This window comes from Glycine max, chromosome 13, assembly GCF_000004515.6.
Source record: "Glycine max cultivar Williams 82 chromosome 13, Glycine_max_v4.0, whole genome shotgun sequence".
Lineage (NCBI taxonomy): Eukaryota > Viridiplantae > Streptophyta > Magnoliopsida > Fabales > Fabaceae > Glycine > Glycine max.
In genome coordinates, this window is record NC_038249.2 from 22,972,443 (window position 1) to 22,987,451 (window position 15,009).

The window sequence follows — 15,009 nt, forward strand, 5'->3', positions numbered from 1 at the left end:
CCAAACGCATACAAGTTACATCAGACGAGAAACAAGCGTGGATATGCAAATTAATAAATGAGATCTATTAATATTTATCCAATAAATACTATCACATATATATTAATTTATCCTGATTATTGATATCTTATTTACAATAATCCTATGATCAAGAACGATTTAGATTAAAATTAGAATAAACTTGTTTTTCATTATTATAATCTCTATTATAATAATAAATCTTTAATTTTAATCAATGACATTATCTAATAGGCAATTTAATCAAATAATGAAATATGATAATAAAAATAAAATAATATTTTATTATTAAAATTAGAATTGATTACACAATAACTTGAACCATAAGTATACAAATTTATTCTCAACCATAATATGAGAGTTATAATCCCTAATCAAGGAAAAAAACTCATGGTCAGTCAAAATTCATCCCAACTCAACAATTATTCCAACTACTTTTATAGTTTTTAAACAAAAACTATAATAAATTAACATGGCACCATAGGAGATGCACGTCGTTTTCCTTAGCATCGGCTAGCTATGTTATACGAATTTGCTGTCATCTGAAACAACTCATCTACCATTCAGAGTATGCAATGACACAATATAAGAGGTGCCATTATATATGATAAAAAGGAATGTGACAATGACATGGTTGCATGCGGTGTTACCAACCAAACCAAACTATGTTTCTTAAATGCCAGAAACAAGTATCACATTGTCTATGTAAATATCAGTGCTGTTCTTTACTGTAATACAAGTGACATGAAACATATACAAATTGTAAATGTTGATCAAAATCCTTTTTTTTTAAATAATAGGTAATATTTGTTATAAATTGAAGCACAAAAGCTCATTATTAATTAGCAGCCTCTAAGATTTTGAATAATGTAGGAGTTAAACTTCGTACCTTTAAATTAGATATGGAAACATTATTCACGAGGACAGTACGACAACATTTAGGTAGGTTTCAGTTATATGAATGAAAAAGAAAATAAACAAATTTGGCATATCATTGTTTTTTTAGAAAAAATGTAAATTATATTAAACCTAAAATGATACAACAATAAACGGGACATACCTCACCGTTAAAAAAAATCAAAAGTCTCCCTAATATAAGAAGGCTTATATCAAGATGTTAAAACAAATACAACAGGTGTGTTTGTCTATACATAAGAAACTTAATCTTGCTAATAACTTCGAAAATTAATAATCTTCAAAAATCAGCTTGTTTCTAGACAGTCAGATGCAGTAGACTGTAATTGCTATAGCTAAATAACGAAATTTTTCTTGAATACCTGATGTGGATCTGTTCCTAATTAAAGAGTCAGTAATGCGCTGCAAAAAAGTAAAACACCTGCGAAAAACAACTAAAATTTAGGTAGGTTTCAGTTATATGAATGAAAAAGAAAATGAAACAAATTTGGCATATCGTCGTTTTTTTTTGGAAGTATATCATCGTGTTAGAGAGAGGAAAAAACACAACTTTTATCAAATACTACTATAATTAAGAATTTGTGCGGCATGAATTCTCATTCATGATTTTTTTTAACTACCAACATTTTTTTATATTTTCTAGTTTGTAGTTGAGCCAATTATATAAAACGTGTGTTTGCATTATTTGTGAGTTACACGTTAAATTTACAGTATGTAAATTATTACTAGCTTGCTTGGCCAGTGTTGTCCGTCGGATCAAATTTATACTGAACCCTTTCGTATCATTTAGCAACACTGATGATAAAATCATGATGAGAATATGAATTTAAGTATAACGGCAAACAAAATAAGATATGGTTAACAATAACAACTGAAATTATATAAGAAATGAGAGAAATCACACACACAAAAGAGACTATTAAAGTATAAGTGTAAAATAAAATTTTACTTCTGATAAAAAAAATGAGAAAATTAAATATTATATAAGTGAAGATAAAAATTTTAAATCTAAAATTTAAGATTTTAGATTAAAGTAAGCAAAATTACATTTTTGATCCCCCAGGTTATTTTCAGTTTCGGGTTTGATCCCCCAATAATTTAATTCACAAATTAGATCCTCTTATTTTATAAAATCGTGCAATCTTAGTCCCCAAGTTACAATTAGACGTTGATCATTAGCAAGTGGTATCGACGATCATGTGTCAAGTTTGGATAATGACTTTCACGTGTTGATGACAATCAACATCACTTGGTCAACGTCCAATTGTGGCCTGGGGAACCAACATTGTACGATTTTATAGAATTAGAGAATCAAATTTATGAATTAAATTATTGGAGGATCAAATCCGAAACTAAGATAAACTGAAAGACCAAAAATACAATTTTACCATTAAAGTATAATATCATTCCCACTTATGTGATTTTTGATGGTGCAATAGTAAAAATTATTTCCGATGTTTACTTCTCGATTTTCCAATAGATATAGATTATATTACTGAAAAGGGAAACGAGGGAACAAAAAGAAAGGACAAGCACTTCATATTAATAATACATAGTAAAACTAAAAAGCTGGGAATAAATTGTTTTGCCTTTACAGCTGAATGAGAAGTTTTGTGTCTGTCTCTCTTTAACAAAATAAATAAGGGAGGTGAATATATTTATTTGAAAACTAGAAGAAATATTTGAATTTAATTTTTTTTTTATCGACACTTGAGAAGACATGCATTTAGAACTCAGGATATGCTATAAAAGAAAAATAAATAAATTTCTTTAGGATATGTTTGAAATTAATTTGAAAAGAAGGACTTGGAAATAAGAGAAGTTAATAAAAATAAATAAATTATGATAATTATGAAATATTTATAAAAATAAATAAATATATAAACTTATAATGTTTCATTTATTTTTCATTAAAAAAATATCTAAGTAGCTAAACTACAAAAAAGTAGTAGCTGTGAAAATGGATAAAATTTTGTATTTTGTCACGTGACAATTTTAAGATATTCATGCCATCACACTTTGCAAAAGAATGGTCGGCAATCAATCTCATATATACACTAAAAACATATTAAAAATGAAAATTATATAAGCACGCCTATTTTTTAGTATATGGGTAAAAGGAAGAAAGACATTAAAAAAAATAAAGAAAGAGAGAAAGTGAGATAAAAGAAAAGTGTACAAAAATATAATAATTAACCCTTAAAAAATAATAAGCAAGACAAAGGGTGTGAAGTGGTCACAAGGCTAAAACTTAGATGATTATATTATAAAATAAAGTATATGATCATTTTTTCTTCGACCACCTTAATTTATCTCTGTTTTTATGTTTGAATGCTGGAGAATTTTGAAAGAAATGGACCTATGGGGTTATTTTTTATTTTAAAAATATACAGTTGAAAAATTATTAAAAAAAATAAAATAAAACAAGTGAAAAGTTGAAAGACAATTTTTTGCCTCATTCTTTTCATTTCTAAAAAAATTAATGCAAAAATATATACTTCAAATAGAAAATGAATCCTCTAATTATTTTTTCCTTGAAACTTCTCCAATAATTATTAGGGTCCTTTAAATAATGAACAAGTATTGTGTGTAGGGGAAGGGGAAGATAAGAGAAAGCGACATCATGAAAAGTGAGGAACATGTTTACGATAAATATTTAAAATCCTGTAAAAAGAAAAAAAGTTTTCTACTTATTATTCTACCTTCTTTTAGCTAGCTATTGCCTTAATTTAGCTATTTGAATCCAAAGTAATTATTATTATACAAGTTCTAAATCATTCTTTATCTTATTATAGATTGGAGAATCTTGTATATAGAATAAATCATCTATTTCTATCATTATTAATATATTCTATATTTCTATCATAATTTTCAATAAAACATGTTATTTATTAATTTTTAATTTAATTATATTTTTAATTTCGTCTATTTTATGTCGTGTAATTTTAATTTTAGTTTTTTTTATTTAATCAAGTTTTTCACTTTTAAATTTACGCATATATATAATTAAATTCTCTTCTAATAGATAACTAGAAGACGTGACTAACACGATCACATGTGTTTGTGTAGTTTAATTATAACTTGAATCAAGTTTTCCTTGAACTTTTCTTTCCCATTCACTTATGACTTAACCCATGAAGAAGCACTTGATGACTAATTTGAATTGTTATAGCCTAATAATATAAGGTTAAAATTACAGCAATTAAGAAGCGCACATTATTAAACAACGTGTCTCAAAAGGTTCAAATTATAAACATTTGACAATGCAATCTAAATATACCTCTTGCATTTTGCTTTGTTAATAGCTGCAGTTCAGATGTTTGATTAAATGTCCTAATGAAATTATATGCGTGATAAGTAAACAATAGTTGCAAAAACGAAATAGTAAGCAGATTGGATCCCTCACATTTCAAACTTTCGATATATATATAAAATGGTGATTGATATACAATGGTACAAAAATCTACACGAATTATTAAGTACCATTCAAACTGTTGTATATTTATACAATAGTTCCATGTTCATTATTCACTCATTTGTTAACTATGCACGTACTGCAACATATCCGATATTGTCTCCCTCATGTACTTCATATATATATATATATATATATATATGAATACTTTATTAGACAAAACAACGTTGAATATTATCTCCCTCAACTACTTAGGTTGATGTAATTAACTCGTTTAGGCTAATTATCTCCCTTTTAATATAGAAAAAACGTTTCGTTTGTTTTATTTTTCAGGATTATAAGTGAACGGTTTTCATTCATTGGGAAATATTTTGAGAATAGAATTGGAAAAAATATATGTTTGAGGGAAATCACGCCACTCAATTCGAGTACCATTTTTATTGAAAAATTTGTGCTAACCAGAATTACTCTCATCTAGAATATGTTATTTAAACCAAAGTTTTTCTATATATGAAAAAAAATATGATAAACATTTTCTTAATCAACTCAAAATTACATAACGAATTTGTGCAAAGCTGCAAACGTTATTCTGAAGTTTTAAAAAAAAATCATTCCAATATTATCAACATTAAAAAAAAATTTCTCTGCTGCAATTGATTGAGAATTGGAGCTGAAAGTGGAAATTGTTATTATTGTATGAGACTACGTGGTTTTTCACTAGGCCTTTTGATGGGGTTTCTGTTTCTTTTTTCTGCTAAGGCCCAAGGGAGCCTCTCAATGTGTTGTTGACAAGGACACCTAACTGGTTTTTCAATTGCATTATTTTTTCACGGTAACGACGAAATAAACTTATAAACATTTGTGGATGGAATACATGGTTTCCTCGAGATGATAAATGAGAGTCCGATGTGACAAGTCATAGTACGGGTATTTTGAATTTTCTTTTTCCCTTTTGATATTTATTTCTTACTTAGAGTAATTATTTGAATTTGCCTCTAATTTAGGCAAATATTGGTAGTTGGGTTTCCATTTTTATAACTTGAGATTCACTAATGCTGAGTTTGATTGTGAGGAGAGACATGAATGAGATGAAAATAAAATAAAGATAACTTAAAAAAGAAAAATAGGGTAAAAATAAATTAGAATATTAGTTAGTTTCTTTTAAAGTTATTTGGCATCTAACCATAGATTGATCTTTGGTATCTCATTTCTCATTCTTAACATAAGATCATAGTTTGAGATTTTAATCATTTTTGATGAATTTCATAATGTTATATCACTCTCAAAATCTTCTTTATTTTTTACTTCAATAATAGATTTCATTTTTAGATCTTAAATCATTTTATCAGGTCTTACAAAAATGGGATACAAATCAATTTTGTAAAAAGAGAATAAAAAATCAGTTTTTTTAAAAATAAATGTAGTTCTTGTTAGTTCTTCTACTAGAACTAGATCTTCACATGAAGATCCAACATCATGCTCTCCAATAATGGATCTTAGCAAAATTAGATCTTGAAACTAAAGTCTCCTTACAATATTCTTTATTGGAGATGTTATTAGGATCTTTTGTGTATATACAAGGAAAAAAAATATTAATGAAAAAAAAACTATATATATATATATATAATATGTTTTTGAGTTGATATTTGTTTAAAATTTTTAAAGTAATAAATCATATCTCAAATTGTATTCATAAGATTAATAATAATTATTTATTATAACTTAGATATTTAAATAATTATGTAAAAAATTGACCGCCCTTCAATACACTCTCTTGGATTTGCCCCTTATGTAACTCAATTTTTATATCTAGGTTAAATTACTTGTTTTATCTTCTATTTGTTTATTTAATTAGTTTGATTTTGTCTTTTTCTTGTTAAAAAGTTAAATTTAGTTTTTTAATTTTTAAAATTGATGTATGTTGTCATTTTCATAAAATGCGAGAATGACATTAACTGCTTGTGTACATAATACAATAAAAAAAATTGCACTTAATCAACATGTAGGACATCTTTGTTAGAAATTTAAACGGTGTTAACAGAAAGGATAGCATTTGCATTAATCCTAAAAAGTAAGACACCAAATTAATTTTTTTAATAATAAATAGACTAAATAGAACCAACTAAATAAATAAAGCGACTAACATAATAATTTTACCTATATCTATTTATAATTTAATTTTATATTTATAACTTGTTCTATCATATAAAAGTACTTTCAACTTTAAGCATAATTACTAGAGGTGTCATTTTGGTTGTAAACCCCAAAGTCAACTTATTTGCCCTATTATGATGCTATAACTTTTTTTTTACCTACCTAATGAGCGATCTAAAGGTTCTCCACCTACACAGCCCACTTAACAAGAAGGTTATGTTTTAATGGGGCTAGCCTACAAGTTATAACTATTTAAAAATAAATAGTTTTAATTCAACCTTAACCAAAGTAATTTCAACTTTGACTTGGTCAAAATAATTTTAACTTAATATCGATTAAAGTATTTTTACCTCAACTTTGATCAACATATCACTACCTCAACCTTGACAAAGTATTTCCACCTTGGCCTCAACAACAACATTCTCACCTTAGCCTCATTCAAAGCATTTTAACCTTGACCTCAACCAAGGAATTTTTAGTTCAATCTCTATCGAGACATCTTTGACTTGGCCTCGGTTAGGGCATCTTTTGCTTAGCCTCAACTAGAGCATTTTTAACTTGGCCTCAACTAGGGCATCATTAGCTCAAACTCATTCAAGGCATCTTTGGCTCAATCTTGCCTAAAACATCTTCAACTTAGCTTCGTCTAGGACATCTTCAACTCAACCTCATCAAGAGCATCTTTGACTTAGCCTCAACCAACACATCTTCAACTTGGCCTTGTATCTTTAGCCCAACCAAGACCATGACATCATTGGCTTAACCTCAATTAGAGCATCATTAGTTCAACCTCAATCAAGGCATCTTTGGCTTGGCCTTATCCAGGACATCTTTGTTTTGGTCTCAACTAAAGTACTTTTAGCTTGACCTTGCAGTGGCATCTTCAACTCAACCTCGTCTAGGGCATCTTCGATTTGGCCTTGTATCTTCAACTCAACTAGGGTATTTTTGCTTAACTTTGGGCAAGGCCTCTCTGATTCCATCATCAACTAAACCTCAGGCGAAGCATCTTCAACCTAACCTTGGACGAAGTATCTTCAACACAACCTAATTTTGAATATCTTTGACTTAGCCTCAAGCCAAAATTTTAAATGAAAGGTCCATGTGGTTGACCTTAACTTACAAAGCCTCATGGGACATTTTGGACATACATCGGCGTGTTTACATGAACTTTTAGTCCTAGGAGCTTTTTGGCATTGAACTAAGTGGGGTGAGCTAACCCGTTTTTATGGCCCTATTAATTATAGTGAATTTTGATGCATAGTCTTAATTTCACTCCAATCTTAGTTAGTTGAGTAGCTTAAAAGAAATAACTAATAGTTAGATTAGTTCTTCTTAATGTTGATTAGTTTCATAGTTTCTGTAGCATTTTATGTCTTTCTTTTTCTTAATTCCTTTATTTGAATTAGCAACGTAGTGTGTTTCTCTGGTCAATGTTAAATTAATTATTAGGGTCTTTAGTTTTATGATTTACTATATTTTATTGTGGATTAATCTTTAAATAATTTTTAATACTTTTCATGTTAACAAGTTTTAGATGTCAACAAAAACTCTTTTCATACGTGACCTAAAACTTTTTTTATTACCAGACTTCAATCTACAAGTGAAAATCTTCAAGAAGAGTTTCAACAGGAAATATGTAGAAGGATGCCTATTATTCCTAACAAAGGAATTAAATTGGTAATGAGTAAGCCACGTATAGACAGAGCACAAAGGTCTTCTAAGCTTGCTTTGCCTTATGGAGGTTTTGAATTTAATAAGAGACCTATGATCTGAGGAGAAAAGTGCCAAGTGGAAAACAAAAGCCTTTGTCAAATTTCGTTCTCCACATTTGATTAATCAAAACATGATCTAATCTCTCAAACAAATTTCCTCTTTGCCAAGTGAAAGGGAAGTCGTTAAAACCCACATCTACTAGCCCATACACTCAATAATATATTGAAATTTGATTGCATCCCTAACCATATCGCTGGTGCAATCCCTTCTTTTTCAAAGTAAAAAAGTAAAGAGTTAAATCACCCTAGCTATAAATTACCATTGGTTGATATGGATTTTCTTTACTTGACAAAAAAAAATGGTAAATCTTTCCACAAAATAATTCAAACACTTGGATAGCGTTATACTATATATATATATATATATATATATATATATATATTTGCTACAACCATTATTCATCTCGCTATTTGATTTGCTAAGATCATTACACTAAAACGCTCTTTTACGACGATTCCGTTAGCGGGCAGGGTTGCTTTGCATTGTTTTGCTGCTATAGCGGTGCTATTTTTTTAAATTAAAACTGTACTAAAACTATTTACAATATTAAAAAATTGCAATATTACAAAATTGGAAATTAAAACAATAATGTTTCAATTTAATTTAAAAACCAATACTTTTATGAAGATTGGGTTTCACTAGTGAAATAATAATTAAAGATACGAGTAGTTAGCATAAAAGGTTAGATCTAAACTTTGATGTCATTATTATATTAAAAATAAAAAATAATCTCGATTCATTCATAGTTTAGCCTTATTTAGATTTTTATCTAATTATACAATATCTAATTACTAAAAAAAAGTTGACTTTCAAAACCACTATACAAAAACTCTAACTTTTAAATAATTTACTAATATGAAAATTCTAATACTGGTAAAAACAAGTTGACTATCAAATTAATATATCTTCTTTGCCTTCCAAAAAAAAAAAAGCTGACTATCAAATTCATTTAACACAAGTGAAAATTCTCATACTGGTAATTCTTCAAATTTAAGTTATATACATATTTTTGAAACTTTAATCTTACCATCAACATTTTAATTTATGTTTTTTATAAACATTTGTTTATTTCACAAATTATCCTATTTTTAAATCAAGTTTATTAAATTATTTTAAAAATTATATACATAAATTTTCTATATTAAATTTAAATAAACATAGATCGAATATATACTGTTCCAAAAGTATATGGTTTTTCTTGGTGGACCAATTGTATATGCTCACGCGTCTTGTACTGAACATCATTTTTAGTTAGACATGTTTAGAAAGTTAATTACAAGTTAAATCCAAAACATAAGATTCGCCTATTTTAAAGTTAGATAAAATTGATTTTAACAAATTATTTTTAAATAACTAAAATATATTTTACATTACAAATCTTAGATAAAAAATGAACATGACACTGAGACAAATTAAGGTTGATGGTTGACGCTATGATAACTTGTGCAAACATGGCAAGGCTAAAAGGGAAATAAAAATAAATAAATAATCGAAGTTCATTTAGGATTAGGGCAAACAATAAAAGGAGAGGGTAATTGAGTCATTGAAGGTCGCGTGGCATTTACGTAATAAGCGGAACTTCGGGAGGGCAATTAAGCAGAAGCTCCGCTATAAATATCGAAGCCCCTGACCCGCTGCGCATTCTCTTATTCACACATTTTTTCGCTTTGATTCTTTCTCTTTCTCTCTTCTTTCTCTATTCTCTCTCTTTCTATCTCATTTTTTTTTATATTAAATCTTCAAAAAATTGCCAGATTCCGGCCACAATTTTTTTCTCGTCCCTCTCTGTTTCCTATGTCTTCCCCCTAGAGTGCCCCAATCCGTTTGGTGTCAATTTACCATTTTGCCCCTGTATTTTCCCAATTTACTTTTCTTACCCCCACTTTTTCACCCGAAGATAAGATAATTACCGTGGTTATTATCTTTTTTTTTAACAAAAAGAAGAACTATTTGTGTGAGTTTGGTTTGGTTGTAGTGACGTGGCATGCGGATAGAGAGCCATGAATACCAAAACGATGCGTCTCCCACCTCGTCGCGTGTTGACACCTAGTGGCCCTTCCAATAAGCGCAAAGAGAGAGATGAGCCCTTCGACAGGCCCAAGTCCATACCCGCCCCACCCATCAATAAATTACCCAAGCCCGATAAGCCCATCCCCTGGCCCATCTCCGAGCCCAAGCCGTCCAATCAACTGCTGGCGGGCTACCTGGCCCACGAGTTTCTCACCAAAGGGACCCTATTGGGCCAGCCGTGGGCCCCACCCAAAGGAAAGTCGTCCGCGTCGACGGAGGACGGCGGAGAGGAAGGAGAGCCGACCACCACGGCGGCAACGGCGGCCGCGACACCGTGCCGGAAAACAACAGCGGAGGAGCGGGAAAGGTACGCGGAAGTGGCGGGTTTGTTAAAGGGTGGTGGGACCCACTTCCCCGGCGTTGTGAACCCCACCCAACTCGCCCGTTTCTTGCACTTGTGATGAATGATGATGATCTAACACAAAACCCACTGGGAGAGAGAGGGAGAGAGGGACACGTGGAACGATCCTATTCGCTCTCTCTCGTTTTGTCTCGGGGAGTGTAATTTCTCCTCCGTCACCGTCTTTTTTTATTTTATTTTTGGGGGGCTTAATTCAAAAGACAGAAGGAAAATTTTCTGATGCATGCAACTTGTATGTATGTCATCCCTCTTGATGTATGCATTCTCATGCGAAATACATGCTTTTTTTTTTCCTTTCAACAATTTTTAATCCTTTCATTTGATTTTGCTTTAATATAGTCTCTATGCTGAACAAGTCTAGATGTTTATCTAATCATATATCTTACTGGCTTTTGTTTATTTCTGCTTTTACATGTGTGTTTACCTTTAATCTCTCTCGTTTTGATTAGATTAGTGGAATTAATTAGACTATGTTTAACGCCCAAATATAATAATAAAGAACATGTCTATGGAGCGTTTAAATGTGCTACATAGCAGAAAATATAGTTGAGTTTATTTTCTGTGTCACTTGAAATTTCTCAATTGATAATTTGTTATGTTCTTCGATAAAAATTGCTGAAGAGAGATGGTATTAATTGAAGGTGTGTGTGTGATTTATTCTCGAATACGAGGAATCTGATGCGAGAATCGAAAGGGCATTATGTGACACGCGTGTTATCTTTTTTTTCCTTTTATACTGAGACTGTGTGGTTTCTTCCAATTGTTTCACGCACTATATAAAGACTTTTTCATTATGGGTCATAAAATTTACTAGGAGTAGTTAGTTAGACTTTAGAGAGTCTAATGTAATTTCGGGATATCCAATAACTCATCGTTAAAGTGCTGGGTTCACTGCATTGAGAATTTCAAGGCTTCAAGTCTTTTTCTCAGAGTTGGAGCGTTTTGTTTGCCAGGGGAGAAATTTTGTTGAGAATATAATTTCTGGAAAATTCAATTATTGAGAATTATGATTTATGAGAATGTGTAAAATGTGTTTTGTTAGTCTTAATATATTTTTTAAGAATTAAAGATTTATATAAACTAAGTAACTAAAATTTTCTCTCTATTCAAAAAAGTTAAACTTTTGTTCCTTTCTTGGAAATATTTTTGGAGAAAAGTGAGTTAAAATTGTTTTATGAGAATCATTTTCTTTGTAATCTATATTTGTTAATTATATAATAAATATAAAAATTATAGTTTTCCATTTTAAGATTTATTAGAAAAGGAAAAACTTTCTCTCAATGAAACGTCACTTTGGTGCTTATTTGTTGTTATGCTTTGGAAAATTTCTTATCTGGTGCTGTTGGAAGTGCTTTTGCCTCTGACAGTGATTATGGTAAAAAGGATAAATAAATAGTTAGTGTTGTCACAGTTGTACATTACCCATTTAATTTTAACGCAATTGAATTTGTTCTGTATATGTGGCCAGAGACGAGTGTGATGGTTTGGATAAAATAAACTAAAATTAATTTGAAACCAAATAAATGGACTGAATTGTAAAATTAAATCACTTTTTTTCAAAGTTAATTTAGACAAATTTGATATACAATAGGTTTCAGAATTGTTCCCGTATACAAAAATAATCTTAAGTTGCAATTGAAGCTAAGGTAGTTTATAAACGAAAAAATCCTCTCCATTACTTCCATTTCTATGTTTTTGAAGAAATTAAATGGTACTCTACATTTAATGTCTATCATCATGTTCATTTCATTTATTTATTTATTCAAAACTTTAGTAATGAAAGAAATGGATAGAATCTTGATCCTTTATAAACACTTTTTATATAATACATCAAGACTTTTTTAAAGATAAAATTGTGAAGTTCCTACCAACATCAAAGCGGACAACAATTAATATGGGGTGATTCTGTGATGATGTAGTGGACTTGAGGTTAGAACTTGGAAAGGGAGTAGGGTGTTCATAAATTACTCTTGATCTTACTCCTAAGCGATTTGAAATTATTTTGATATATTGGAACAATAATTAATTTTTAATTCAAAGTTTTTATAATGCTTTTAATTTAAACTTTATTTTTGGACTAAAATTTAATGTCTTTAAAGTATGCTTAAAAAAATTATCACTGCATATATTATTAATTTTTTTATTAACCACTTTGAATATTTCACAATTCCATAATTCCAAGGGTTTAATGGGAGGAAATGTCTCATATTAATTAAATAATTCCTTGACAAAAAATCATATTTGGTATAACTTATAATGTAATTATTATAAAAATGAATAAATTTACCATTTATCATATAACATTTTATAATTGGAAGAATGGAAGATAGTGTAAAAAAATATTGTTAGTGCATATATTAATTATTATTTTCATTAACCACTTTGGGAGGAAGTTTTTATCATATTAATTAAAAAAAATCATAATCTTGATATGTAAAAATTTTATATCAAATTTGTTATCATCATTAAAGAATTGAAACATTTTTAATAAAAAAACTACACTATTTAATGTATTAATGCATCTATAGAATTTTTTCAATTAATATTTATTAATGATTCGGGTGCGTTTGGTACATGTAAGGTATAGCACAAGACAAACATTAATATATGTCTCTTGTTGATTGTTTATGTTGTCAGTCTTCATTATAAAAATGATAATATGATAAAGAGGCTGATGTGTCATGTCATGATTAGTTTATAAGAATAAAAATTAAAACAAACATAATTTATAAGAAATAAAATAAAAAATAACATATTTGCATAGACGAACAAATATTTAACTCTTATATTACATATTAAAGTAAAATAAATACTTAATTTTTAATGTATCCACATCTTCCTCTCTACACCCCACTACCTCCAAGCTCTTTTTCTTTTTCCCTTTTTCTCTTATATCTTCATTTAAATTTTGTCGTGCAATGCCTTTTTAATTCCCTCTATTAAACTCTTCACCACCTTCAAGTAATCGTGGTGGTGATAATAATGGCAATGAAGACAATGGTGACAATAATTGTAGTGGTAATAATTATGATGACAATAATCAAAATAGTGGTGAAAGGGTGGTGACAACAACCATAGTATAATAGTAGTAGTGGTGTCGTTGATAATAATGGTGGTGATAAGTCTTTTTCATGCTAAGAATTTTTATAAGTTTTATGGTGCTAAGTATGCCACATTATTAAAATGCATAATTTTAATATTTAATTTGAGGTTTTATTTTAATATTTAATTTGAAACTTAAATATCTTTTGTTCATGCAAATATGCAATTTTTTTGTTTAGTCTTTATAAATTGATGAAGATGTGACACCTTGTGCAGATGTGACATGATATCATCGAGTGATGATATAACATAATATATCATCATTTTATTTGTCATGTCATGACTTTTAGACTGAAGACTGATAACAAGGATGAAAAATAAAATAATCATAATTTGCAAGAATTAAAACTATTTTTTTTACAAGGATAACAAAAATTACTAAATTACAAAAAAAAAAATATTTAAGCCTAATAGTAACTATGTTACACACTAAAAAAATAGTTATCCATTTCTTTTTTTTTTTACTCAAAATTTATTAATTTCTTAACAATTTTTACTCTGCTCCTTTATATAGAATAAATGATAGTAATCAATTAATGCTATGATTATTTTTAAAATAAAATTTAAATTTATGACAATACTAATAAAAGTGAACTAATACAACTATTTTTACTATTCTTGATAAATTTGATATTTATTTCCTATATTGAAGAAGAAAAATAACATTATTCGACTTTGATCTTTAACTTATTTTTACTGGTTTAACTTATTTTTCATTTTTTTATTGATTTTCTAGATTAAATGGAGCATAAGTCCAATAAATTGAGGTATTACATTACTGAAATTTGACCAATCCAAAAGGAAGAAGGTTAGTTAAATGACAAATAAAAAACCCAAAATATCTTCTGGTAACACAAAAAATGGAGCATAAGTTCAATTGGGTAATATACTCCAATTTTTAAACCTATCTTATATTTATAAAACTTGAACTCTAAAATCAAACTTAAACTCGATTTCTTGGTTAAAAAAGCAATATGTAAGTAATTATTATATTCAAGTAAATTACAACAACTCAACTCATTTCCACACATGCATACATATATCATCTTATTATCATCTTTTTTTCTTTTTGGTCAATGCGCATGAATCATCTTCAATGAGAAGTTCTGGTTGCCCTACCTCGGTCTAGGGTGTGGCATGGCCCAATAATTATAGTGCCATGTTGCCTCACCCGTTAACTCTCTCTGACTTTATTTTA

General features: G+C 28.9%; 1 protein-coding gene across 1 annotated transcript; it reads left to right on the forward strand.

Moving 5' to 3' along the window:
- Positions 1–9,916: 9,916 nt before the first annotated feature.
- On the forward strand, positions 9,917–11,443 carry LOC100791482 (uncharacterized). Its single transcript, XM_003542384.5, has one exon. The coding sequence runs from the start codon at positions 10,279–10,281 to the stop codon at positions 10,747–10,749; it is 471 nt and encodes a 156-aa protein (XP_003542432.1). The 5' UTR covers positions 9,917–10,278; the 3' UTR covers positions 10,750–11,443.
- The last annotated feature ends 3,566 nt before the right edge of the window (positions 11,444–15,009 follow it).

Excerpts from the sequence above, each read along its gene's own strand:
- LOC100791482 (XM_003542384.5), top strand. The coding sequence starts at position 10,279 with ATGAATACCAAAACGATGCGTCTCCCACCTCGTCGCGTGTTGACACCT.